The sequence below is a fragment of the Micromys minutus genome, assembly GCF_963924665.1.
Source record: "Micromys minutus genome assembly, chromosome: 12".
In the NCBI taxonomy this organism is placed as follows: domain Eukaryota; kingdom Metazoa; phylum Chordata; class Mammalia; order Rodentia; family Muridae; genus Micromys; species Micromys minutus.
Window position 1 is genome coordinate 14,057,486 of NC_137981.1, and position 26,478 is coordinate 14,083,963.

Consider the following 26,478-nt stretch of genomic DNA (forward strand, 5'->3'; position numbering starts at 1 on the left):
CGTGGGAGAGGAACAGTGGTCTCAAAGCCTCCAGTTCACAAGGTCCTTAAGTAAGATTTCATACGTTCTCCCCTAAAGAGGTTCCGACAGAGCTCGCTACCTATTTTGTGCTTTTAAGTGTTCGTTTGTCAAACGTAAACACTGGGAAATCATTACAGCTTTCCACCTCCTATTTAGCAGCTTGTTTTCTAAATACCGCCCCCACCCCCAACCCAAATGGAAGAAGACAGACAGGTCTCCCTCAACCCTCTGAGAAGCTCTGACGTGTATCTCCTCGAAGGCCAGAGGAGAGGGTGACCGGAGGGAAGCCGGCCCGTAAGGGTACACAAGGCAAAGAGCTGGGGTTCAGCTAAAATTCCCCATTCCAGCCCCTCTGAAAGAGTTCTGTCGTCTCTGCCCAGTCTCTACTCCAACTGCTCCAGGAGCAGCGAGGGCCAAGCTGAAGAAGCAAAACAGGCCCGGACTGGCAAAGGAGGCGAAAAGGCGGTGCAACCGGCCAGTCTGGGATCTGGAGCCAGACGCTAAGGCTTCTCACTCTCAAGGGCCAGAATCTTTGTTCAACATCAGACTCCAAGCCTGTGGCCCTCTGGACCTCCCCGCCTGGCTCCCGCCGCCCCCTGCAAAGCCAGCGTGGTGAAACCGCCAGGACCCTGGCGCGGCGGAAGCAGCGCGTCCCCTCCCTCGGGAAAGACAGATGTGGGGCTAATGAAAGGGAGGCAGGGAGAGGCGTGGGGCTGGCGGGGGAGAGCGGGGGCGTGGCGGGCAGAGCCGAGCTCCCCAGAGCGCGCAGACTGGACCACCCGGCGGTCTGCCGCGCGGTCCCGAGGAGGAAGGTGCGGGGGAGAGGGACTGGGCTGGGGCGCGCAGTTTGGCCCAAGGGTCGGGAGCTGAAACTCAACACCACCTCGGAAAGGATCGTCCCCTTTCTCTGCAGCTTCCCCTTTCCCCTCCCCCACTTATCTTAATCCCCTGGTCTGAGCCCCTCGCGAGAGGAGTGGGCCCAAAGGGAGGGGAGAGAGCTTGCTTCGGGAGACCCGAGTCCAGGCAGGGGAGGGAAGGGGGCGCGGAGTGCAAGGGGTGAGCGGGAGCCACGCGCGACCTCGGATCTTTTTTAATCTTCAGTGTCCCCCCCCCCCACCTCGACCCTAGGCGAGCCCACAGGACTGCCCCTCCCCTTCTCTGATCCCTTTGCTCTGTTGCCTTTTTCTTCGGTCCCCAAGACACCTGGAGCTTCCCTAAGCTTTGGAACGCGCCGAGGGCCCGGTCCAGGGTGTGTGAGCGGGGACTGGGGCCAGTGGGGTGCCCGGCGCAAAGGGTGGTGCGCGCCCTTGAGCGCTGAGACTGAGAGGTGCCTAGCGGCCACCTCTAAAACCCGGCTGTGCAGAGGAGGAGTGTGGCGGGGAGAGCCCGCCTCGGTGCGGGCCTGGGCAGACGGCCCAGCTCCACTGCCACGCGCTCTTAGGCCTTTGGCGCCGGCCTTTGCGCTGACTTGAGCGAGTTTGGCGACACGCAGCTCAGTTGTCGCTCCTCCTCCTTCCCCGCGGGTCCCGCCGCAGTGCCCCGGCTGCCACGACCACAGCCCTGGGAGCACCGCTCTGCGCCGCTGGGGGAGGGTTGGCCCCTAGAGTCGCTCGTCCTGCCCAACCACTCGGGCGGCTTCTCCCAGCCCTCGGGGCTAGCCTGAGCTGCCTGGAGAGGCGTCGAAAGCAGCCGCAGCTCCTGTCTCTTAACCTGGGAAGTGAGCTTTAGACCCATGTGTGTCCAGGAGGCCTCTGCGACTTAAGGCGGCAGCTGTGGGGGCCTGAATCCCCGAAAGACCCTGGGGACAGTTTAGAGCGCGCCCCTTGGATGAGGTCCCGTAGCGACGCCCAGGCCCGCCCTACTCCTCCTGCTTGGCCAAGCTGCCTCCTATTTGGAAAGTTTTGTGGGTTTTCTTTCTCTTCCTCCAACTTTGGGGGAGACATCTCCTCAAGCGCTACAGCTTAGGGTGACCTTCTGGCTTGGAGGCCGGGAACCATGGTGTGGGGCAGCCATCGCTGAAATCAGCGAAACTGAGCCTAGCCTGAAGCAGGCGACGCTGGAGGCCAGAGCCATGGCCATTGCCACGTCGGTGAGTTCACCAGGGAAAGGAGGTTTGCCAGGCAGAGACCTCCAACCTGCTCTATGGCTCTGTCGCGTTTATTTCTACCCACTCTGTGATCTCCTCTCCCAGAAGCTGTGTCCTCTCTCTTTTGTTCCTTTCTCCCTCAGTCCTCATTCCCTGTGCCTTCTGGTTCTGGGCTGGCCCCTCCTCCTCTCTCCCTATTCTCTTTCTTCATAGTGGCTGTGGATAGACGGGGGTAGTGGGGGAGGGCGGAGTGTAACCCCATCCTATCTGCTCTTGCTGGGTGGAAACAGATGCCCACTGGGGGTTGGCAGGGGCTTGTAATTGGGAGCTAAGTAAAAGGAGTTTTCTGACAAAGACGAGGAAGCCCAAGGAAAATGGAAGGCCAAGGAAGCCCAACTCTAAAGGGTTGGGGAAAATGGAGAAACAGGCAAGGGAACAGGCAGGGGAAAATAACACAGAGGAGGGGAGATGATGTCAGCCAGCCTCGGGCCACTTTCTGGTGACTGGGGACAAAAGACAGGGACAGTTGGCATGTTGGAACTGCGAATGGAGGCCTACCAGACCATGCAGTGGCACCCTGCCACTCCGAATAAGTCATTGCCTCACAAGTCAGCTGGGTCCCTAGGAGGAGATAAAGCAGGAGCGATCACACCCAGTATCCACCATCCTATCAGCAGCTCTGGCCTGGGTTTAGGCAAACTGCAAAGCATGACCCCATTGGATAAAATTCAAACCTAGTATAGGGAGGAGCCAGACGGCCGCACCTCTACTTTCGGTCTTAGAGTTTATGGAACAATCCATTCCTTCTCAGCTTCTCCAGCCCTGAGAATTCCCGGGGGAAGCCAGGCCACCACCTGCTTTCCTGGACTCTGGCTATGGGAAGAAAAATTACGAAAGTGAAAGAAAAGCCTAGAGCCACAGAACACCCTGAGGATGGATCCGATTTTCATTCCTTAGACAGAACCTTTTAGTCCTCTGCAAGCAGGGTGCCTTTGGGAGTGCCAAAGCTGCTGTCAGGATCCTGGATTCACTGTCACTTTTTGTCCATAAAGGATTTGGGTGGGGTGTATGTATGCTAATGAAACCCATAAGATCATAACAATAGTCATATTTATAGTATATACACCTGGCCCTCCACTAAACTTTATCATGGTCTTTTGATGCGGCTTTCAACCTTAGGAGGGCATGTTATCATCCAAAAATAGGTATTTGGCTGTAGATAGGGAAATTCTACAATGAAGAAAGCCACAGTACAGGGATGTTCAAAATCTCCTTAAAGGCATCCAAGCAAGAAATGGACTCAACCCCAAGTCCACCTGCACACAACTTTGTCTTTAATCATTGGTTAGATCCAAAATACGAATTTCTAGTTTTCAATTAGAAGGAAAGACACGGGTTGGGGACATGGCTCCGTTGGTAAAGTGCTTGCCGCATAAATTAAGGATCTAAGTTTGACCCCCCCCCCCCAGCATCCACATAAAGAGCCACGTGAAGCGGTACTCGCCTGTAATCCCAGCACTGGGGAGGCAGAAACAAGGGGATTGCAGAGGGTTGATGTCCAGCTAGTCTAGCTGAACCAGTGAGCCCAAGGTTGAGGCTCTCTCAAAGGAAAAACAGTTGTGTATGACTAAGGACAATCCCACTAACAACCACTGGCCTCCACGGGCATGTGCACACACAGGGAAGGGGGAGAGTACAGAGCCAGCCTGTGTGTTGTCTGTTTAGCATGCTTTCTTCTGGCAGACGTGCTCCTTTTAGACATCACAGTATAATGAGAAATAGTGTGATGCAGGCCTGGCGTGTAGCATGTCGACGTTTCCCTGACATGCAAAGGGACCTGGATTTGACCCCAGTGTCTCAAAAAGAAAGGGAAGAAAGGGTGGATGGTTGTTTGGGAGTGAAAGAAAGGAACACGAGGGTTGCACAACTTGCTTCCTAGCACAAAACAGTCCCAGGGGAACGGTATGTCTGTGAGTGGGCTGAACATCCTGCTGCAGCTGGGCGTTTAGTTGTTTATTTGATGATGATGATGATGATGATTTTTTTTGTAGTACTAGAGGTTGAACCTAATGCCTCAAAACACCCAGGGAACGTGTTCTACTACCGAGCTACACACATGCTCAGATTCCCAGCCTTTTTTTTTTTTTTTTAAGCAAAGTTTTATGTAGCCTAGCCCTGACCCATCTGCCTCCACTTCAACAGTGCAGGGGTAACAGGATAGCTTCCACAATCCCAGTGACTAAAGACTTCAGCGCATTTGTGTGCTAAGATACATATGCTTACATACGATACATAGTTACTCCACCAACTGAGTTACATCCTCAGCCGTCTTTTTCATATTGAGATAAGATCAGATAAATGGCCCAGGCTGGCTTCAAACTTTCAATCCTCTTGCTTCGGCTTCTCAAAGATTATGAGCCTCGACCACCAGACTGAGTTTAGCTAAATACTTTGTCCTTGTTTACTTTAATTATGTATATGAACATGTCTGCACATATGAGTGCAGGTGCTCACAGAAGCTAGACATGATGGACCCCTTGGAACTAGATACAGGCAGCTGCAAGTCATGCATTATGGCTACCAAGAACCAAAGTTGGTTGGGTCCTCTGGAAGAATAGTATCCACTTTTAAACACTGAGCTTCTGACTGGAGACTTAATTGATCCACATGGCTACCTGGCCAGCAGTGTCTAACTGGCTGTTCCCCAGTGCTTCCGGGTGAGTCACACTGCCTGGGATTCCCCCCTGACAAGTAGTCACTTAGCAATCACACCTGAAGCTGAGTGTGCTCCGAACGGAGTTAGCTTATTCTCTCAAAGGATGTTTATGGAGCAGGAATGCTAAGAGGGGGAGAACAGAGGGAGGTTGACTATAGCAGCCCATGTAAGCACCGTTCTCACCTCAGAGTCATTGCCCCGCTCACTGCTGTACTAGTAAAATTTTAAACTGAAAGAAAAAGCTAGTGGGGTGGCTTAGTCAGTAAAAGTGCCTGTTGCCAAGTCTGAGGACCCAAGTTCAGTCCCCAAAACTCACATGCTGGAAGGAGAGAACCGGCTCCTTCAAGTTAGTCACTGGGCCTCCACATGTGCTCTGGCCTCCACGCTGCAGCACACATACACACAAACAAAATGATGTAAAGGAAAATCACAGTGGGTGCAGAAGGGCGGAGGAAGCACCCGTGAGAGAGTACAAGCTCTTACGTCAAACCGTGCTCTTCTTTCCACGTCAGCCATAGGGCACAGCCTAAACCTGTGTCCCGATTTTTCTTCTAAAATGGAGATTTTGGTGGAAAGACTTATGAGTCTCTGGATACTTTGTGTTTGTGACTCGGTACCTAAGCTCATGCCCTTAATGGGGGAAAGCTTCGGTTCCTGTCTAGACAGGTCTGCAGGCTGGCTTCAGACCTTCAAAGCACTTCTCCTGCTTTAGCTTTCCCAACTGCTGAGATTACCTCCCAGCTCTGCTCTGAACACACATTTCTCTTCTTGCTTCCTCAGCCTCTTCTGGATTATCTCAGGCTAGGAACAAAACAAGTTTTTCTTTGTTTTCTTTCTCAAGTGGGCCTTGGTCTAAATGTCTTCCAGGTTCCCTCAGAAAGACAGGTCTCTATAGTTGTTTAGTCTAAGCTTTTACTTGGGGGAGTAATTACTGGAGGACAGAGAGAACATGAAAGAGATTCTATGAGAGATACTAGCCAGACCTTCATGTACTTCAAAGAAACTCTTCAACGAATGTGTATTGAGGACTAGTACTGAATGGGACCCTATTGGAGGGATCATGGAGTATAGCAGCCCTTGTTCTTATAGGGCTTATAGTTCTGTGATAGCAGAACTCAATAATAACAAAACGTAAGTGTTTTGAAAGTAACAGAGGGTGGATCCAGGCACAGAATGTGATGGGGAAGAGAGTAAAGAGAAGCCTCTTTCTTTGAAGAGACATTTTTCTCACAACTGAAGGATTTAAAAGGATCAGTAAGATGGAATCAGAAAAGAGAACCTGACTTAGAGGAAATATAAGTGCAAAGGCACTACGATGGAAGAGGGAAGGAGGGGGAATGTACCCTCCATGGTGCTGGCAAGGAAGAGCCTAATCAGGAGCAGCTGAGTCAGGAGTGAAACTTTTTAGTTTGACTGGAAGGGGAGCTGGTCTAATTTCCACATGACCTGATCTGAGTGTGAGAACCATTCTCCCCTAACATCTCCCACCAGGCCCAGCTTGCCCGGGCACTGTACGACAACACTGCTGAGTCCCCCCAGGAGCTGTCCTTCCGCCGAGGGGATGTTCTACGGGTACTGCAGAGGGAGGGTGCTAGTGGACTTGATGGTTGGTGCCTTTGCTCCCTGCATGGCCAGCAGGGTATTGTCCCTGCTAACAGAGTGAAGCTCCTTCCTGCTGGCCCAGCACCCAACCCTAGCCTCTGCCCAGCACCTCCCACCCAACCTGGCTCATCATGTCCCACCCCAGAGCATGGCTGTGAGGAGCAAGAGGTAAGAAGTAGATCTTCTCATCCTGGGCCTGGTGGTCTTCACCCTCTGCAGGGTCTGGGGATAGATTTACAGGGAGATCCTGACTGAGACCTTGACCCTTGACCTTTCACTGGTGGATGTCTGCCACCTGCTTCTAAGCTCAGCACAGGAAGTGTGGAGGGAGGAGGCCAGAAAGTCTATAAGCTCCTGAAATTATGTATCTGTTTCAATGACTTCCACTCCTGACACACCCACCTCTTCATCCCTTAGGTGTATGTGATACCACCACCAGCTCGACCCTGCCCTGCCTCAGGACTTCCAGATAGATCCTGCTCACCCTCTTCTGACTCCATCTACAAGGTCCCCAGAGTCAATGGGATACAGCTGACTGCCTCCAGAGATGCGGTAGAGGTTAGAGTTTTGTGTATGTTGGGTGAGGGCCAGAATTCTCAGTGGTAATCCACTGCTGAGCTGAAGGCTAATGTTGATCCCTCCCACCAGGTCTATGATGTGCCTCCCAACATCCTCCGGGCTCCCTCCAACTGTCCCTATGATTCCCCGGCCTCCTTTTCCTGTCCTGTGGCCCCAGTTGTCTCACAGTCCCCTGGAGAGGATGAAACTCCCTATGATGTGCCTCTGGCCTTGAAGCCACCCACAGAGCTGGAGCCAGATCTGGAGTGGGAAGGGGGCCGGGAACCAGGGCCTCCCCTTTACGCCGCCCCTTCCAACCTGAAGCGGGCCTCAGCTCTGCTCAACCTGTATGAAGCACCTGAAGAACTACTGGCAAATGGAGAAAGCAGGGATGCAGATGAAGGCATCTATGATGTACCTCTGCTGGGGCCAGAGCCACCGTCCCCAGAGCCCCCAGCAGCTTCTTCCTCCACCGACCTGGACACTGTGGCCCAGCTCCTGACCAGAAGCTCTCCACCCCAACACAGGCCCAGGTTACCATCCACTGAGAGCCTGTCCCGCCGCCCTCTGCCTGCCCTCCCTGTCTCTGAGGCTCCTGCTCCTTCTCCAGCTCCTTCTCCTGCCCCAGGCCGAAAGGGCAGTATCCAGGACAGGCCTCTACCCCCTCCCCCACCCTGCCTGCCAGGTTATGGGGGCCTCAAACCCGAGGGAGATCCAGCGTGCAGAGAGGTAGACAATGATGCAGCAGACCCTCACAATGAATATGAAGGCATCCCAGTGGCCGAGGAATATGACTATGTGCATCTGAAGGTAAGATCCTGGCAACCCCACCATAAGGGTCTCCCTAGCTAGTTCCCTTTCTCCTGGCCTGCCCAGTAACTCAGGACTGCAGCATGGCCCACAGTACTTGAGTCAATACCACATGCTCTGGTCCCAGCATGAAGGCGAGCAGCTGCCCCCTGCAGGGCAAGGACTGCAAGCTCTGATGCTGGGAATGCTTTCCTGAAGAGCTGAGGCAGCAGGAGCCTGTATCAGCCCCCTTTCCCTAACACTAACAATTGATCCCTCTGCAGGGTGTGGATAAAGCTCAGGGTTCTAGACCCCTGGATCCTGAATTGCCGGAGAGGGGACTGGCGGAACAGAAGGTAAACCTGGAGGGGTGGAACTAGGACTTGGAGGAATGGGTATGCCAGACCATCATCCAGACAGGGAGGGCAGGGCTAGATACAGTGGAAGCCAGGACAGAGCAGAAAGGATCTGGGAGTCAACAGAAGGCGCTGGATCATGGACGAGTCTGTTGGGAATCTGGGAAGACAGAAAAGACTGTGCTGGAAGTAAGTCCGGTAGCCAGGAGAGCTGAAAGAATTTCTGGGCAATGGATCAAAGCTGGCCAGGTGACTTCTCTCCAGCAGTGAATTTCTAGGCTCCTAAGAGACTGGCTCCTAAGCTGGTCTCCACGGGTGATTAACCTGGGTTCTGTAGCATTGCTTCATCTTTCTAGACGTCCAAAATGAGGCAGTTTCCACTACACCAGATCTTAGCCAAAGGCCAGAAGGACATAATATAGTATCCCCCATTCCTTAGGTATTTCCCAAGTAGCCCCCCCCCCCCATTCATCAGGCATTTCCGGAGTGCTGGATCCTGTGCTGGGAAGGCTGCCTGTGCTGTCACCGCCACTGGTAGTGTTCATGTGGTGTGTACTAAATGCAGGTTGCTGAGCTAAGCCAATTCAACACTTTATCTCAATCAGTGTTTACAATAGCGTTCTGAAATACAGGCCAAACCTGCACTATCTAATACAGTTACCTCGTGTGGGTTTTGAGCACTTGGAATGTGGCTAGTCTGAATTAAAACGAGATATATATCAAGAGTCTGGAGAGATGGTTCAGTGGACAAAGGCGTTTGCTGCCAAGCCGAGTGAGCGGAATCTAACCAAGCACTCACATAGTGGAAGGGGAGAACAGACCTCCACATACATCATGCTATGACATGTTAGCACCACACATACACATCGTCTCTCACACTCCTCACACTAAATGTCTAAAAATCAAAACACACGACAGGGTACTTTTTATTGGTATTTTCAGGCAAAATCTTACTATGTAGCACTGGCTGACTTCGAACTCAAAGCAAACCCCCTGTCTCATGTTCTCCAGTGCCAGAGTTACGGGTGTGAGCAACTGACTATGCCCAGCTCAGATTTGGTTTTGTAGAGTTGGTATGAACTAAATTGATTACATATGGATGCCCTGAGTTCTTAAACATTTGGATGTAGCTAACATTTTTAGGTTTTTGTTTTTCTTTTTTAATTCAGATCTTTCTGGAATCAGCTCTGGGCACTTTACTGCTGTCTCTGAGCATCTACCTTCTTTGATGCTGAGAAAAGATACGGGGGTTGCACTCAATAAAAAGGGAGGGGCAGCAATGTGGAAGTGACATTGATCCCTTTGCCTTCACTACATTCCTCTCCATCCACAGGAAGCCCTATCCCCAGAGGAGCCATTGGTCCTGTCCACTGGAGACCTACAACTTCTGCACTTCTATGCAGGACAGTGCCAGAGCCACTACTCAGCTCTGCAGGCGGCTGTGGCCGCTCTCAAGTCCAGTATCCAGGCCAACCAGCCGCCATGTCTCTTTGTGCCCCACGGCAAACGAGTGGTCGTGGCTGCTCACCGCCTGGTATTCGTTGGGGACACCCTGGGCCGGCTGGCAGCCTCTGCACCTCTCCGAGCACAGGTGGGGACCGCGGGTACAGCGCTGGCCCAGATTTTGCGGGCCACTGTGCTCGCTGTCAAGGGGGCTGCCTTAGGTTACCCATCTGACACTGCGGTCCAAGAGATGGCGCGATGTGTGGCAGAGCTTGCAGGGCAGGCCCTACGCTTTACCACCTTGCTCGCTGGCCTGCTCCCCTGAGGGCCTGTCCGTCCAGCCTTATCCTCCCCTGCCTGCCAGAGCCCTGTGCTCCATGTTGAAGGTGGCTAGAGGTTCATCTCTTGGTCATTTTAGTCACTCACTGAGGCATCTCCCCCCCCATACCTACTGCTTTTTGTATGAGCCATTTTGTATAAATTATTTATATTTAATATTTCTTGCTTTGTCCAGACAGGCATTAGGCCATCTGGGGTAGGGAGGGACTGGAATCTCCTCATCATCCTGGGTGGAGGTCGCTGTACTGCCTTTGGGAGTTTGGAACACAGAAAATCAGGTGGCCAAAACTTGGCGCCACACAGAGAGCCTTTCCTGTTTCTTGGCCGAAGGTGACAATGTAAGAGTCTAGGAAACACTGGAGAACTTCTCCCCTCACAAGTCAGGAAAGCTGGCCGCAGGCATGGCCTCAATAAACCCTGCCGTATAGTTCCTGACTCTGCTTCTTGAAGGCCTGAGGGGGAAGGCCTGGCATCCTTCCCCATTCCTGAGGGAGTCATACTGTGGGGAGCGACTTTGCTCCTTAAACATCTGTTCATAGACTTGTCCTCAGCCCCTGCAATGGGCCAAAGGTACATAGTGAATACATTCTTCCAGCAAGACCAGGACAGACGGCGTGTCCTTACTGTGAGTGGCATCAAAGGGGAAAAAAAAAAAAAGCAGGCATCACACTGCATATCTTAAATTCTCTCACTTGGGAGCCAGAGACAGGTGGATCTGGATCTGTGAGTTAGAGGTTGGCCTGGGCCACACTGAGACCCTGTCTCAAATAAGTTGCTGGTGTGATGGAAAGCAGGGAGTGATATAAGAGGCTAGGAGAAGGGAGCAACTGGAGAAAGAGTCTTAGTCAGGAAGACCGGGAGGTGATGCCTGAGCTGACATGGGACGAAAGAACCAAGAAGGGTCTGTGGCTAGTGTTTGCAGACTTCATTGTCATTCAGTGTCATTATAGGTGCAGGTGTGGAAGATTTGACCAAAACAGCCTCTTTCAAGAGCACCCCAGCCAGAAAGCTAACCTCAGTTTCCCCCTTTGGTCACCTGTAGCCAACCAAAAGGTGGTTGCTGTCTGATCAGGCTTCTTTGGGGACACGTTCCCCGGACTTCTCTCACTTAGACAAATTGAGACTGCAGATGAATGCAACAGGTTAGAAGTCCTCGGAACACCGAGGAGATGACAGCCCATGGCTTAAATGACGTTCAGTCTAGCCATTAACCACAAGAAGGCAACCAGCACTCTAGCTGTTAACCGCAAGAAGGTAACCCCCACTTTAGTTTTGTTCCCCCCAAGACCCCATCTGCGTAGCACAAGGGCACGTCAAGTTTTAATCGGGATCCTGTGCTTTTTGCCTCTTCAAGTTGAGCCCCTTTCTCGTCCTGCTTGAGGGAAAACATTTCCAGACTTGGGGGCCAACAAATTCACTCCCATACATAGAAGGTCATTCCTATGTTCCAGATAAGCTTTCCAGAAAGAACCCTTAACATGGGGTCCTCAGTTCAGATATTAGATGTGCCATGTTCTTCCCTGTGTGTGAGTAAGTCACTGCAGCCCCTTGTCATTAGCTTTAGTATGAGAGTGATCAAAATGTTCTTACAGGGCTTTTGAAGACAAGAAAATGCTTAAGTTAAAGAAGTACTAAGCTGAGCTATTTAATCCCAGCACTTGGGAAACAGAGGTAGGTTTATGTGACTAGTCAACATAGACCATGTCTCAAAACAAAACAAAACCAAAAAACATAAAAACAAACAAAAAAAAAAAAAAAAAAAAAACTAAGGAAACGTTATTCCAAGATCAAGAAAAAGATGGGGACCAGCTAGTTCCAGGGAATTCAGGTTGTAAGAGAAAGTAATTCTGAAAGAGACGTTTGTGTGTGTGAGTGTATGTGTGTGTGTGTGTGTGTGTGTGTGTGAGAGAGAGAGAGAGAGAGAGAGAGAGAGAGAGAGAGAGAGAGAGGAAGGGAGTATGTGTTGGGGGGTGTCCTAAGGACACTTGCTGTGGAAAAGAATTCCTGTATTTGGAAATTTTCTGAACAGAGGACATAATGAAGCAGTAATTCTGCGGCTCGGACTTGCATTGCATTTGTAGAGAAACAGGAGATTACCGAGACTCGATGCTCCTTCCTGGATTTACCTGGCTGAGGGTGAGATACCCATCAAACCTCTCTAAGAATGAAAAGACCTAACTTTCATACCCACATATGTCTGGATATCTAGTTGAGAATTATGATTCAAAGGTCTGATGAGAGCAAGGTTTGTGCATTCTCAGGAGTCTCTCAAGTGGTGCGGGTGCTGTGGGTCCCTCAGCCACACTTTGGATAGCAAGTTGGGCTCTGAGTCAAAGATGCTTGAACTGACAGCCAAAGGATGTGGGAACCTTAAAGAAGGCTTTGGGCCTAGGGACCAGCTTGTGCAGAGGCCCTTGGATGCTGGGAAAATAAAGAGGGCTAGCCAGGGGTTGGAATTAAAAGTGGACAGAGAGGTGGAATGTGGCTATAGAGATTATGTGACCAGGCATGTAGGCCCAGGTGTGCATTGTCTAGAATATTTTTCTTGGTAAGAGAAGACATTGAAGGCAGTTGAGCAAGAGAGACCAAATTAGACCTCCATTTGTGGACCTGGCAGGGTGGTTCAGGGTGCAGGCCTGGAAATCACTCCTTTTCTCCAGAACGCATGAAAAGACGGAAGACAAGAGCGCCCAAGTTATCCTCTGGCCTTCAACAAACGCAGCATGACATACATATCTACACATACACGTCATGCACTTACACAGTAACACAGTTCTAAAAATTAAGCACCGGTATTTTTTCTTAAAGCTCATTCCATCTGCACCACAAGTAACACCATAAGAAACAGTGGGCCCATAACACCAGCTGGGAACACAGGGTCCAACGGTCCGCGCAGAGTGAAGAACTGCGGAGTAGAAGGCATTCCACGGGCACACACGGACCATCGGACCACGGGTGGATGGTGAGGGTGCCATTGTCTCAAAGATGGAAGTGTTAGAAGACACCCGGAATATGAGGAGAGGGTTGGATGGTTGTGCTCCTGAGGCCCCTAAGAGACATTCACGCTTTACTGACTCTGGACTTGCAGAAGAGGTGGGAACAGGAATCAGGGTGTCTTGTCTGGGTCGATGGTGTCTCATACAGATAGCACGGAGGTATGAGATGTGAAGGTAAGCATCAACACCGAGGAGGAGGCGGAGCAAGGGACTACCGTGGAGAAGATGAACAGGAGAAAAAAAGCCACAAGGTGAGACTTGGTAGTCAAGTTTAGAAGAAGGAAGTTTAGAAGCAGAGGTGGTCCGCAATGCCAAACGTTGCTGGAAAATGGTGATCTATCCTAGTTAGGTGTGGGAAAAGAGACTTGTTCCCCTGAAGAGAACAGAAGCTAGAGAGCCGAAGAAGTAAGGTGCCAACAGACTCCTCCATCTTCATAAACCATACTGCAATTACTGAATTACATAGGTGCCTCCCCTACAAACCACCTCTAAGGGCATTTTGTCCATCCCCTTTGGGCCTCACACACTGCCTCGGATACGGTGGGCACTTAGTACATTTTATCGATAAAATTCATGTAAAAGGGTGGAGACTGCAAGGATGAATGACAGGAAAGAATTGGAATAAGAAGGAATCTCAGGCGTTTGTCCCCGCTATACCCTTCACTTTTTTTTTTTAACCGCAATGGCCTGCAGCCCCCACAAAACAAACGACGGAGACCCCAGCCCCTCCTTCCACGGGGGCCTTGGCCCCCCTTTATCTCTGACGAACAGTCTGGACCCGGGTTCTGCTGACGTGAGAAGGGGAGGAGAGTCTGGAGGAAGGGGAGGGGAAAACAGCGCAGAGAGCGTAGAGACGGAGGAGGCGCCCGCGGCTGCAGAGCTGCAGAGCGGGGTCTCCCGGCCCTCCGCGTCGCAGCCCTCCACACATAGTCGGGCCAGACAACAGCTCGTTCTCTCGGCGCGGCCGACAGGGCCCCAGCGGTCGGCAAGCTGGCTCCCCGCGTAGCCACCGGGACCCCCGAGCCCAATGGCGGGGGCGGCAACAAAATCGACAGCACCGTGGAGATCGCCCCCGGCACCAATGGCGTAAGTGTCTGCGCCCCCGGGGCCTCCCGCGACCTCTCCCCGCTCGCGCCCCGCCTCCCACCCGCGGCCCCCGCGTGTACGCGGCCTCCCCCCCCCCCGCCTCACCTTCTCCCCTCCACCCCTCGCCGCAGCAGGTCGGGAGCCTCGGAGATGCCGTCCCCCCCGAGCAGCTGCAGGGTGAGCGGGAGCGCCGGCGGGAGGGGGAGGGCGATGCGCTGGGCAGCAGCCTGTCGCTGGCCGCGCCCCCGGGCCCCCTCAGCTTCGAGGCTCTGCTCGCCCAGGTGGGGGCCCTGGGTGGCGGTCAGCAACTGCAGCTCGGCCTGTGCTGCCTGCCCGTGCTCTTCGTGGCGCTGGGCATGGCCTCAGACCCCATCTTCACGCTGGCGCCCCCGCTGCACTGCCACTACGGCGCCTTACCCCCCAACGCTTCGGGCTGGGAGCAGCCCCCCAACTCCAGCGGCGTCAGCGTCGCCGGCGCAGCCCTAGCAGCCAGCGCCACCAGCGGAGTCGTCACCAGTACGGACCCTTCGTGCAGTGGCTTCGCCCCACCGGATTTTAACCATTGCCTAAAGGACTGGGACTATAATGGACTGCCTGTGCTCACCACCAATGCCATCGGCCAGGTGAGGCGGCGGGCGGGACCCGGAGTGGGAGCGGGCCGGGCCAGGGCAGCAAGGACCCGGCCTCATGCGGCTGCACCACTCTCACGTCTCCAGTGGGATCTGGTGTGTGACCTGGGCTGGCAGGTGATCCTGGAGCAGATCCTCTTCATCTTGGGCTTTGCCTCCGGCTACCTGTTCCTCGGTTACCCCGCGGACAGGTGAGGATGTTGTGGGGGGGTAGGGTGGATAGAAAAGAGGGGTTGCTAACAGAGCTAGCCCAAGCCGCTGGGTTCGCAAGAGGACACGGACCCTTGTCTATACTCGGTAGTCTCCTCTGGACTCCTGTGTAACTAATGTTTCATCCACCCCCCCCATGAAGAAATACACCTTCTATACCCACTTCCACACAAGGAAATGACCTCACACTCGTGACCTGTTATCCCAATCACTGCCAGAAGATCTGTATCCATGGGACAGTGACTTCATCTCAAAAGTTAACAATCAATTCTTCAACCAAAACCTGGCCTCCACATTTCATGTCCATCTTCCTCTGGTTGCCCTTGCTGAGATTCGATCTTCACTGGCTAATAACCTACCAAGGCTGCTAGTTCGTCTCAGTGGCCACATACTATTCCAAAATGGAACCAGCACCATTCCCATTGACCAATAAGTTAAGTTCACAGATAGATGACCCCATCTCTGACCAGGACCCCATCCCCTGCAGTTGCTAATTTTCTCTGCTAGATCCACTCTGAAGTGACACTTTCATGCCTGCCACCCACTGCCTCTTCCCATGAGCCAATGGTTCTATCTTCATGGCTGGCCAGAGCTTCCAGATCCTCTTGGACCCAAACTCCCATTTCCATGAACCAGTGGCTCATCGGGCTAACTCTGGGTAGAGCCAAGCCCCTGTTGCCTCTGCTTCTGAAAACCAGGACTGTTGACCATTGTCATGTGGTCCATAGTCCTGCCTAAGTGATTCAGACGTTAATACTTGAATAGTGGTCAGGTTCCTGAAAACCAGAGGTCATCCTCACAGCTTAATAACCACATATACCTGTGGGCCAGTGATCCTAGACACGCAGAGAAGTAGCCTGCCCCCAAGCTTCAGTGGCCTCATTCCTATGGAATAATGGCCCCATTCCCTGTGACAGTTAATTTAGTCTCCTAAAGTCAGAAGCCTTAACCACATTAGTCAAATCACGGAAAACAGCCTTAACTAAATACCATGACTTTGTCTGTCTTCATCTCCAGCAGCGGATAGCCCTGTCCTTGCTTGAGATCAGTGACCATCATGAGCTGCCAATACCTACCATAGTCACTGTCATCCTTTATCCGTAGTGTCTCTTCTCATAGATTAACTTATTTGTCCCCATTGGCACCCGCCAACCTACACTAAGACCTTCAGCGTTTCCACCGCTAAAGATCAATTCTCCAAAAATAAGTATTCTAATTTCACGGATCAGTAGACCCATTCTCCTGAATCCGTAGCTCCTCTCCCGACCAAATGGCTCATTCTACTACCTACCCATATGTTTAATTACCCCCAAGCCCCAACTTTATGAACAGTGATCTTATCCCCAAATAAGACAATAGCTGTTTCTTCACTGATGAATAAATAGTATTTGCATGTACACGTAGCCACCGGTTACTTCCGGATAAGGAGCTCCCTCTGCATACATAGATCTGTGACACCCAGCGCCTCTGACTGATCCGGGTGATCTGAGCAAAACAAGATCTATCCCCTCTCGTGAAGGTTTCTACCAACATGGATGAAGGCCCCAAGTACCCTAAGCAGGATCTCACGCCCCCCAGCCCCCGTCATGGTTGATCTCACACCCAAGGTTAAATGTCCTAATCTCTGACAGATAGCCCTGTCCCCAAGAGTCATGATCCCCCTCCTATAAAACCATAGCTAGAATCCATTGCCCAGGAGTCAGACATCATACGAATGTGTAGTAGTCTTGGCTGCCCTGGAACTCACTGAGGATGGCTCTGAAGTCATACAAATCTGCCTGCCTCTGCCTCCCTAGTGCTGGGATCAAAGGTGTCCGCCACCAATACAACTCTTGCTCTCTGCGCCTTATCCTCATATCAGCTCTGAGGTCGGCAGCTAGGCTCCACCTAGTACCTCCTCCATCAGGGGTCGGGGGGCCAGCAACCCTCCCTACTTTACAGATTTGGCCGTCGTGGGATTGTGCTGCTGACCTTGGGGCTTGTGGGTCCCTGTGGAGTAGGAGGCGCCGCTGCAGGATCTTCCACAGGCATTATGGCTCTCCGATTCCTCCTGGGCTTCCTGCTAGCTGGTGTTGATCTTGGCGTCTACCTGATGCGTAAGTGGCCCCGGCCAGAGACCTCTGCCTTGGGTCTCAACCCACTTTTTTGCATCTCCAGGCAATTTCCACTGCCCCGGGTCCCAGATTGCATCTGTCTTCCTGCCCAGGTCCTTTAAAGGATCCAGGCAGGTGACCTGCTGTTTCTCACACTGTCCTCCTCAGTGGCTGCGATCTTTAAAATCCTGACCCAGCCTTACGTTTGTCAGGGAACAGAGCCTGGTTTTTATAAAAAAAAGAAAGAAAGAAAAAGAAAGATTGGCCACACATGTCAGCATACAGCTGTAATTGCCAATACTGGGTGACTGTGGCAGAAAGGCTGTGAGTCCAAGTGTCACCTGGGCTACATTGTGAGACCTTGTCTCAAACCCCACCCTAGATGAAATCTTGAGAAGCTTGTGTGACCTTGGACAGGGGTCAATGTGAAGGTCAAATGAGAGAAGGGATGAATAAGAGATGGAATACAAAGGGACTTACAAACCGACAATGTTGAGCACCCAGGAGGCTCTGAGCCTAAAGTCTAGCAAGATTTGAGGAGGAGACAGGTGTAGGCTCTTCCTCCTTGCCACCCAGAGGTCAGTCTGTGGGAGGTGATGGCTGCAGCCTCAGCTGGGGCCTGACTTAGCTTTCTGTCCTTTCCTCCACCCCTCCCTCTCCTCTTCCCTCTTACACCTCCTTATTCCCTGGCTCTCCTCCCTTCACCCCTGCTGTATCTCCAGGCCTGGAGCTGTGCGACCCAACCCAGAGGCTTCGGGTGGCCCTGGCAGGGGAGTTGGTAGGGGTGGGAGGGCACTTCCTGTTCCTGGGCCTGGCCCTTGTCTCTAAGGACTGGCGGTTTCTGCAGCGAATGATCACCGCTCCCTGCATCCTCTTCCTGTTTTATGGGTTAGTATCACCCTTCACCTCTGGCCTGGTTCTTGCCATCTTTATCTCCAGCGTAGCCCTTAGTCCAGAAGCCACTCCTCTCCACCAAACCGCCCAGTCCCTCAGAGGTGGTAGCTTCCCATCCCTTCATCCAGAGAAAGAGGGCTTTACAGTCTACTCTACCACCCTGCCTGTAGCTGGCCTGGTCTGTTTCTGGAGTCTGCACGGTGGCTGATAGTGAAACGGCAGATTGAGGAAGCTCAGTCTGTGCTGAGGATCCTGGCTGAGCGAAACCGGCCCCATGGACAGATGCTGGGAGAAGAGGCCCAGGAAGCCTTGCAGGGTGAGAGAGGAGCATGGGGTCCCCGTCTGTTGACTTTGGTGTGCATGTACCTGTGCCCTGTCCAGGGCCTCCACCTCCCTGTGGGAGATCACGGGGTCTCAGCTGTTTCTAACTGCTCTTCTCCCCTCCCCCCACCCCACCCCGGAAAGAACTGGAGAATACCTGTTCTCTCCCTGCAACGTCCACCTTCTCCTTCGCGTCCCTCCTCAACTACCGCAACATCTGGAAAAATCTGCTTATCCTGGGCTTCACCAAGTGAGCCTGGCTGTCTGAACTGAGGGCCAGGCCAGTAGCTGGGACAGGGGCTGGTTCGGTGGGGGGAGCCTCTTGAGACCCTGCAGAGGATGAAGCCTTGGGAAGCTGTGGACTGGGGTTCAGACGCTGTTCTTTGCTCCCCTAACCTGTCACACAGCTTTATTGCCCATGCCATCCGCCACTGCTACCAGCCTGTGGGAGGAGGAGGGAGCCCTTCAGACTTCTACTTGTGCTCTCTGCTGGCCAGTGGCACAGCGGCCCTGGCCTGCGTCTTCCTGGGGGTGACTGTGGACCGTTTCGGCCGTCGGGGCATCCTGCTTCTCTCAATGACTCTCACAGGGATTGCATCCCTGGTCTTGCTGGGCCTGTGGGATTGTGAGCACCTTCTCTTTTCCACCTTGTGGGCCCAGTAAGGGACTCTGAACAGAGGTGGCTCTGAAAAGCATAGGCTTTCCGAGACTTAGACCCTCCCTCCCCAGACAGCTGTCCAGCTGTGTAAGCGTGTCTGTTCCTCCACTCCATTACTGATGCCCAGAGCCCAAACAGCATGAAGCAGAGGGTTTGAGACCCAAGAGGCTGACTGACATCTGAGACTAGGCCAGGTGTGAGCTCCCCACCTCCATTCATAGACCTTTTGGTCCCCAGATCTGAACGATGCTGCCATCACAACCTTCTCTGTCCTTGGACTCTTCTCCTCCCAAGCTTCTGCCATCCTCAGTACCCTCCTTGCTGCTGAAGTCATCCCCACCACTGTCCGGTAAGAACAGGGGTGATGGTAGAGGAAGGGGCCGGGTCAGCCAGGCCTTGAGAACTTTGGCTGAGGTAAAGAGGTAAAGGATGCAAAAGAGGAGCTGTTGGAAGACAGCCGAGGTGAGGCTCAGCTATAGGCTTGCCTTCTCCATGTTTCTCAGGGGCCGTGGCCTGGGTCTTATCATGGCACTTGGGGCGCTCGGGGGGCTGAGTTCTCCAGCTCAGCGCCTCCACATGGGCCATGGAGCCTTTCTGCAGCATGTGGTACTGGCGGCCTGTGCCCTCCTCTGCATCCTCAGCATCATGCTGCTGCCGGAGACCAAGCGCAAGCTTCTGCCAGAGGTACTCCGGGATGGGGAACTGTGCCGTCGGCCTTCCCTGCTGAGGCAGCCACCTCCTAACCGCTGTGACCACGTCCCACTGCTAGCCACTCCTAACCCTGCCCTCTAAGCAGCCTCTGAGCCTGGTGGGAGGCTGGCCATACAGAAAGGTGACAGAGGGCTGGCTAGCAAGGTAGACAGACAGAAAGGCAAGGCCACCCCATACAGAAGGCTCACTTCACGCCAGCTGTCTAGGAAAGCTCAGAGGGCCATCCCCAACCCCATCTCCTCCCCGCTGCTTTCCGTTCACTTCGTCAGCAAGAGTCAAGACAGGGAGAGCATCACGCTATAATCATCAGGTCTGGGCTCCATCCCGTGCCCAAAGACATTTCCCAGACCTCGAGCTCTTTCATTCTGTTTCAATAAAAGACATTTTGAATAAATGAGCATATTATAGCCTGGACTTCCCTCCCTTTTGTTGTCCTTTTATCTCTTGGGGAGAGACCTTCCTCAGTGGAACCTAGGCTTTCTCCCTGTGCCCTGCCCTGACTGAAATGTCACTCACTGCCTGCTCTGGGCCCTACTAGGTGCTTCACAGTTTGTCTCTCTTTATCCTTCCAATTGCAAGGCAGGTGTTTGGAGCAATTTAGGTTGTGCTGTTGGGAGCGATAAAAATTAACTTTAGGGGCTAGAGAGATGGTTCCATGGTAGAGTGTTGCTGGTCTGACAGAGGACCTGAGTTTGGTTCCCAGCACCATGTATGTCTGCTCGCAACTGCCTGTAACTCTAGTTCCAGGAATCTCACACCCTCCAAAAGCACCCAACACACACCCTTACAGTGATGTTCGTGTACAGCAATAAGATAGTCTGTTTCATTGACGTTGCTGTACTTAAGGGAGTTTGCCAGATGTACAACATGTTAAAGTAAGAGCTCAGTGTGGAGAAGCATGTATAGCACGGACTGGAACTATCCTGCAGGATTCCTTCCGGGAAGTCTCTTGCCAGTGGGTGGGGGAGGGAGGGCTCTAGCAAGCATGTGATTGATTGGCTAGTTTGAGCAACTGCTCCACTCCTAATACTGAGAGATGTTCTAATATCTAGAACTTGATAACGTGTCTGAGGCTACAACACTAATGAGGCCCAGTTAGAGCCGAGACAGTCAGAGCACACACCTTTAATCCCAGTCATTGTGGGGCAGAAGCAGGGGGATCTGTGGGAGGCTAGCCTGATCTACATAGTGAGTTCCAGGCCAGCCAGAGCTACAAGTGAGACCCTATATAAACAAGCAGACAAATCAAAGCCACCAAAAACAAAAGGAAAAGAAAGGAGAAAGTAGCTAAGGCTGTCTCTGTATTCTAGTCACCTTCCCTTAAACTAGGGGTTCCCTTGGCAGTGAGAATAGGGGTCTCTTGGCACCCCTGGGAAGTAGCAGTAGGAGACTGCAGCTCAGTTGGTGGAGTGATTTCTTAGCATAGACTAACCTGAGGTTGGGTTCTCTGCCCCTGTGGTGTACGCCCTGAATCTCAGCACTCCGAATGTGGAGGCAGGAGGATCAAAGGCTCAGGGAAATCCACAAGGCTAGCCTGGAGCACATCAGGTATGGTCATAAAAATAAACAAGTAAATAAACAAATAAATAAAATCAAGTCAATAGAACCTGCACAGTAGGAATGAGAAGGAAGAAATTTGTAGTTAGTACAGAAGACGGCTTTGCTTTGGAGATGGGGTCTTTCTATATAGTCCAGGCTAGCCCTGAACTTGCCATGTAGCTCAGGCTAGAAGACTCTGCTTGAAGGATATGAGACACCTTCACAGACAAGAAGCCTTCAAGGAGATTCCTTACCGAGTGTGCCTAGCTCAAGCCAGTTCCCCTGGGAAAGCAGAGTTCTGGGGCATGGAGGGGTGAGATTTATCCTGGGATTCTGAGAGAGGGTTTTTTAGAAAAATGGAAGTCAGGCCAGGCTCTTGTAGAAAAAGAAGAGGTTGACATTTAGCTCTGCAGCGCTGGGGTTCCCCTTTGCCGATTCAGGTCTGAGGCCACACACCCAATGCCATGCTACCAAGCCCTAAAAAGAGTTTCTGGAGACCTCATGAGAGCACCCTCCTTTGGTCCTCATGCTCCCTCAATAAGGAGCTGTTTTTCATTCCTGGTCTATCACATTACAGAAACAGTGGAGTGGGGGGCTTTGAGGGAGTTTGCCACCCAGCGGCAGAGCCACGGTTCTAAGCCAGGCCCGTCGGCTATGCACCTATTAGGCCTATAATGCCAGAATGTAGGCGTGTATTCTAGAGAGCAGCACACATGGAGTCAAATGACTCGAGTCACTTAGCCGTGAGTGAAATGAGACAGAACCATAGTTTTCACTCCAGAGGTAACAACCGTCAAGATCAGATAAGATGGCATTTGGTCTAGATTTTTAGTTTTGTTTTCTTTTTCTTTTATTTTTTGACTTTTTTTTTTTTTTTTTTTTTTTTTTTTAAGACAAGGTTTCTTTGTAGACCATGCTGGCCTCAGGCTCACGAAGATCTGCCTCTGCCTCCCAAGTGAAAGGGGATTTTTTTTTTAAATGGAGTTTCTTTGTATCCCAGGTTCACTTCAAAGCCATAGTCCTCCAGCCTCAGCCTCCTGGGTGCTGTGATTCATGGGGTTTTACCAGTTCTGGCTAAGGGACAGTTCAGGGAAAAGCTCTATAGAGCCACTAAAGAAAGGTTGAGGAGGAAAACCAAAACCAACCAGAAAGCTCCGGTGGCTCTTGTATGGGAGGCTGATGAATAAAGGTGGGAGTCGCAGGGAGGGGCAGTCCCCCTAATTTCTAGTCCAGCGGAGACAGTGTGTGTGTCAGCCCAAACAACTGACATCAGTGTCACCAACCATAAGACCGTATTGGATTCTCGCCCTATTGAGGGGGTGACATTCTCATGAGGATGTTGCAAGACTATGGCTTGTAAAGACAATGCGGTGAAGGTTATGTGGACAGGCCAGTGGAGTAGCCAGATTTCGAGAGGTGAGGAAAACGGGGCTTGAGGTAGATTCAACACTTAGCCCAGCTGGCCTGGTATTAGTTCAGGCTGGCTTTGAACTCGTAGTGACCTTCCTGCCTCAGCCTCCCAGGCACTGGGTCTCTAGGTATGAACCACCAACCATATCCAGCTCAAGAGAGGAAATGTAAGTGCTGTGTGAGAAGGTATTTCTCCAATACTAGTTCATTAGGAATCCCCAGGAATTTCAAGGAAATGGTTTTCAGGCAAATAAGAGACATGCCTATTCTTAAAGATTATACTGATTGAAATAGGAACTTTATAAATGTTCTGGTTAGATTTTTCAACTAAGAGTCATAATGAATTATTGTGAGGAAATAATATAAAGGATACATTTCTAACTTTAAAAAGCGGTATGAGGCTGGAGAGACGGCTCGGCAGTTAAGAACACTGGCTGCTTTTCCAGAGGACGCAGGTCCAACTCCTAGCTCACATGTAACAGCTCACAGCAACTGTAACTCCAGTTCCAGTAGATCCCACACCCTCACACAGACATACAAGCAGACAAAACACCAAAGCACGTGAAATAAAAAATAAATGAAAAGTTGTATGAAGTAGGCCAATGAAGTAGCTCAGGGCATGAGAGTGCTTGCCGCTCCGTCTGACAATCATCACTGATGGTAGGTTCCATCACCAGGACCCACAAAGTGGGACAGAAGAACCAACTCTAACAAGCTGTTCTTTAATCACCACATTTGCACCATGGCACACACTCGTCTGTTAACACACAAGCATATGCTATTCTTTAAAACTTTTTTTTAAAGATATATAAATATATATCACATATATACACACATATATATACATATATATCATATAGATATAGATATACACACACATGATAGGAAGTACACATCTCATCTTCTCAAGCCAACCTTGTCTGGTCACCATGCAACCAACTCTTTACAATAATTAGCTAGCTACCAATGTCTGGTTTGGCTTCAGGTTTAGAAGGAGCACTACCTCCTCATCTTGTTCACTGTGTGAAGACTCTTGAGGCAAATAGTTACAATCTCCATAGAAAATGCAAACAAGTATAAAAGCGAGGGTGACTTTGAAGAGAAAGTAAGACACAGAGTGCACAAAGTTGGTTACCTCTTGTTCTGAGGACCCTGGGGAGATTAAGCTCGGGGTGCTGGCCAGTTTGGTGTGGAGGTCAGAGGTGAGATCTTGCTGCGTCTCACACGGTAGAAAGTGCAAGAAAGCTTTCAGGGTTATCTTTGGAGACGGGCACCAATTATTTTTATGAAAGCAGGGCCCTGTGACTTACCCAGCTCCCATGGAGCCTTGCACCTGGGAATGGGCTTCAATATCTAAGTTTGGAGCTACCAAATTGAGACCATAGTAGATTATAACGATTAGAGACAGACAAGCAGATCTCTTCAACAAAAACATCTTTTTAATATGGCACTCAGGAGGCTGAGACAGGAAGATCTCTGTAAGTTTGAAGCCAGCTTGGTCTACACAGCAAGTTCCTGGCTAGCTGGGGCTACACAGTGAGACCTTATTTTGAAAAGAGTCTCCAAGGGTGTTGAATTTGCAGAATATAAGAGCAGTATAAAAATAACATGTCTGAGCTGGAGGGATGGCTCAGTGGTTAAGAGCACTCACTGCTCTTCTAGAGGTCCTGAGTTCAAATCCCAGCAACCACATGGTGGCTCACAACCATCTGTAATGAGGTCTGATGCCCTCTTCTGGCACAAATGTGTACATGCAGGTAGAACACTCGTAAAATACACTTCGAGGGCCACGGATGTGGTTGAAAGGGTGAAAGGGCTTGCTGCACAGGCCTGGCCACTTGAATTCCATCCTTGCACCCCACAGAAAGATAGAACAGTACTGTCTCCGCAGGGTTGTCCACCTGGGCCATGACGTGTGTACCCCTTCTTACCAATTTTTAAGAATGAGTTACACTTCTGAAGTCAGATACAGTGGCTGGAACCTTTCACCCAGCAGCTAGAACTCACAGTAAGTACATTGCTGTAAGCAACGGAGGGCAATTTCTCAGTTTTGGCTCAGTGGGAGAAAGCACTCCTGACGATGCCCACCTGAACCCGGTCACTACAGCCCACGAGGTACAAGGAAAGAAGCTAGTCGTACAAGTTGCCCCAACTGCTGCCAAGAGTGACTCCCATACTAAACACAAGAGCAGATTAAACTTAGGGATTTTTTTTAAGCTTTTTTAGTGGCATACAAAACAGAGGTCTGACAAACTGACACTATCTTTCAGTAAGGTCTCTTTACGGAATGACTTTTTTTTTTCCTAGTTCAATCATAGCATCCTTAACAGAACCCACATTTGGAAGATGCTTAGTAAATACTTGTTTGTATGTGCTTTTCAATAAGCCCAGAGTCGGGGAAAAGGTATGAGAGGTTCATGAGTTGATGTATCTTTTTTTTTCTTTTGATGTAGCTCCAGCTATGCTGGGACTTACTATGTAGACCAGCCTAGCCTTAATCACAGAGATCCACCTGTCTTTGCCTTCTGAGTGCTGGGATTAAAGTTATGCACCGCTGTGCCCAGCAGGTCTGGTGAATTTTCTTAGTGTTTGTGGGGAAGCTGGGATTGAGGGAAGATAAGCCAAGACAACCCAGTACTTGTTTAAAACAGAACTTCTCTACCCTGATAGGTTTTAGGAAAGAGCATACCCAGGCATGGTAGTGCATGCCCTTAGCCCCAGCACTTAGAAAGCAGAGGCAGGTGGATAGATCTCTGTGACTTTGAGGCCAGCCTGGTCTATTTAGTGAGTCCCAGAACAGTCACAGCTACATGGTGAGCCCCTGTCTCAAAAACAAAGCAAATCTCCAAATCTAGCCAGGTGGGCTAGTGCACACCTTTAGTCACAACATCCAGGAGGCAGAGGCAAATCTACTTGAGTTAGAGGCCAGCCTCGTCTACACAGTGAGTTCCAGGACAGCCAGGGCTACATGGAGAAACCATGTCTCGAGAAACAAACAAACAAACAAAAAAACTACCACATAACAAAACAAACAAATAAACGACAAAAATTTCTTCAAAACCCCCTTTTTCTTTCTGTACCCTTCCTCCACAACAGAACGCCAGTCATGTGCTTCCTCCTGTTCTTTAGTTAACCAGGAATGGTGAGCAGGAATAATCTACCAAAGCTGGGTTTGTCCAAGGATGGCGATTTTCCTTCCATGCTTCTGCCCCTAAAGCACAGGAAAGGAAATAAGAACCAGGAGCTTCACAGGAAGGGAGCATTACTGTTTCAACTGCCTCATCCAGGACAAGAGATGCCACACGGACTGGCATCTAGGCACATATTAAATGGCAGGCATAAAATGTGTGCACTCAGGGGAGCTTGGAGTGCAACTATTTTAGAGAGGACCTTGCTGTTTCTGACCAAAGAATCAAAAACTGTGGTACCTGGTTACACTTTGAAAGAGGTCCACAGGGTTTCTTCTTTTTAAATTAAAATATACTTACATCATTTCCCCCTTCCCTTCCCTCTTTCCAACCTCTCTCACGCAGTCCCCCAGCTCTCAAAGGTGTGGCTTTTCTTACTGTTAGAAACATACGTTTAAATACCTAAGCCCAACATTCTCCATCTTAGTGTTACTTGTATGTATGTGACTTTAGGGCTGACCACTTCCTATTGGATAACCAATCAGGGTGATAATCCCTGGGGGAAACTATTTATCTCATTCTCGCACCCCCTGTGAGGTCCCCCACTTCTGTGTGTGTTGAATTTGTTCAGATCTTATTTTTTAATAATTTTATTTAATTATTATATGTGAGTACACTGTCGCTGTCTTTAGACACACTAAAGGAAGGCATCAGATCTCATAACAGATGGTTGTGAGCCACCATGTGGTTGCTGTGATTTGAACTCAGAACTTCTGGAAGAGCAGTCAGTGCTCTTAACCATTGAGCCATCTCTCCAGCCCTGTTCAGATCATATTAAAATAGTCATTTGGTTGAGGTATTACCATACATTAGTGAAGTTTCCTTATCATTTC

General features: G+C 50.9%; 2 protein-coding genes across 5 annotated transcripts; both read left to right on the forward strand.

Moving 5' to 3' along the window:
- The first annotated feature begins 1,874 nt into the window (after positions 1 to 1,874).
- Positions 1,875 to 10,325, forward strand: EFS (embryonal Fyn-associated substrate). 2 transcript variants are annotated; one of them, XM_080925856.1, is made up of 6 exons: positions 2,078 to 2,110; positions 6,315 to 6,593; positions 6,843 to 6,983; positions 7,074 to 7,793; positions 8,057 to 8,128; positions 9,462 to 10,325. In XM_080925856.1, exons 1-6 carry the CDS (start codon positions 2,093 to 2,095, stop codon positions 9,894 to 9,896), a joined length of 1,665 nt encoding a protein of 554 aa, XP_080781982.1. In that variant the 5' UTR covers positions 2,078 to 2,092; the 3' UTR covers positions 9,897 to 10,325. The 2 variants fall into 2 exon arrangements, with proteins under 2 accessions (XP_080781983.1, XP_080781982.1); XM_080925857.1 differs by lacking the exon at positions 6,315 to 6,593 and having other exon boundaries at positions 1,875 to 2,110.
- Positions 10,326 to 13,837: 3,512 nt separating this feature from the next.
- Positions 13,838 to 19,877, forward strand: SLC22A17 (solute carrier family 22 member 17). Of its 3 annotated transcripts, none has more exons than XM_080926961.1 (10): positions 13,838 to 13,992; positions 14,124 to 14,615; positions 14,709 to 14,812; positions 16,773 to 16,927; positions 17,647 to 17,812; positions 17,989 to 18,134; positions 18,284 to 18,389; positions 18,547 to 18,764; positions 19,035 to 19,146; positions 19,301 to 19,877. In XM_080926961.1, exons 2-10 carry the CDS (start codon positions 14,349 to 14,351, stop codon positions 19,587 to 19,589), a joined length of 1,563 nt encoding a protein of 520 aa, XP_080783087.1. In that variant the 5' UTR covers positions 13,838 to 13,992; positions 14,124 to 14,348; the 3' UTR covers positions 19,590 to 19,877. The 3 variants fall into 3 exon arrangements, with proteins under 3 accessions (XP_080783087.1, XP_080783088.1, XP_080783089.1); XM_080926962.1 differs by having other exon boundaries at positions 14,127 to 14,615; XM_080926963.1 differs by lacking the exons at positions 13,838 to 13,992; positions 14,124 to 14,615; positions 14,709 to 14,812; positions 16,773 to 16,927 and adding an exon at positions 17,255 to 17,502 and having other exon boundaries at positions 17,772 to 17,812.
- The last annotated feature ends 6,601 nt before the right edge of the window (positions 19,878 to 26,478 follow it).

Coding starts and splice junctions, on each gene's coding strand:
- EFS (XM_080925856.1), top strand. Junction 6,594..6,842: donor ATGGCTGTGAGGAGCAAGAG/GTAAGAAGTAGA, acceptor TTCATCCCTTAG/GTGTATGTGATACCACCACC. Junction 7,794..8,056: donor ATGACTATGTGCATCTGAAG/GTAAGATCCTGG, acceptor ATCCCTCTGCAG/GGTGTGGATAAAGCTCAGGG.
- SLC22A17 (XM_080926961.1), top strand. CDS start 14,349: ATGGCCTCAGACCCCATCTTCACGCTGGCGCCCCCGCTGCACTGCCAC. Junction 14,813..16,772: donor CTCGGTTACCCCGCGGACAG/GTGAGGATGTTG, acceptor CCTACTTTACAG/ATTTGGCCGTCGTGGGATTG. Junction 16,928..17,646: donor TCTTGGCGTCTACCTGATGC/GTAAGTGGCCCC, acceptor CTGTATCTCCAG/GCCTGGAGCTGTGCGACCCA.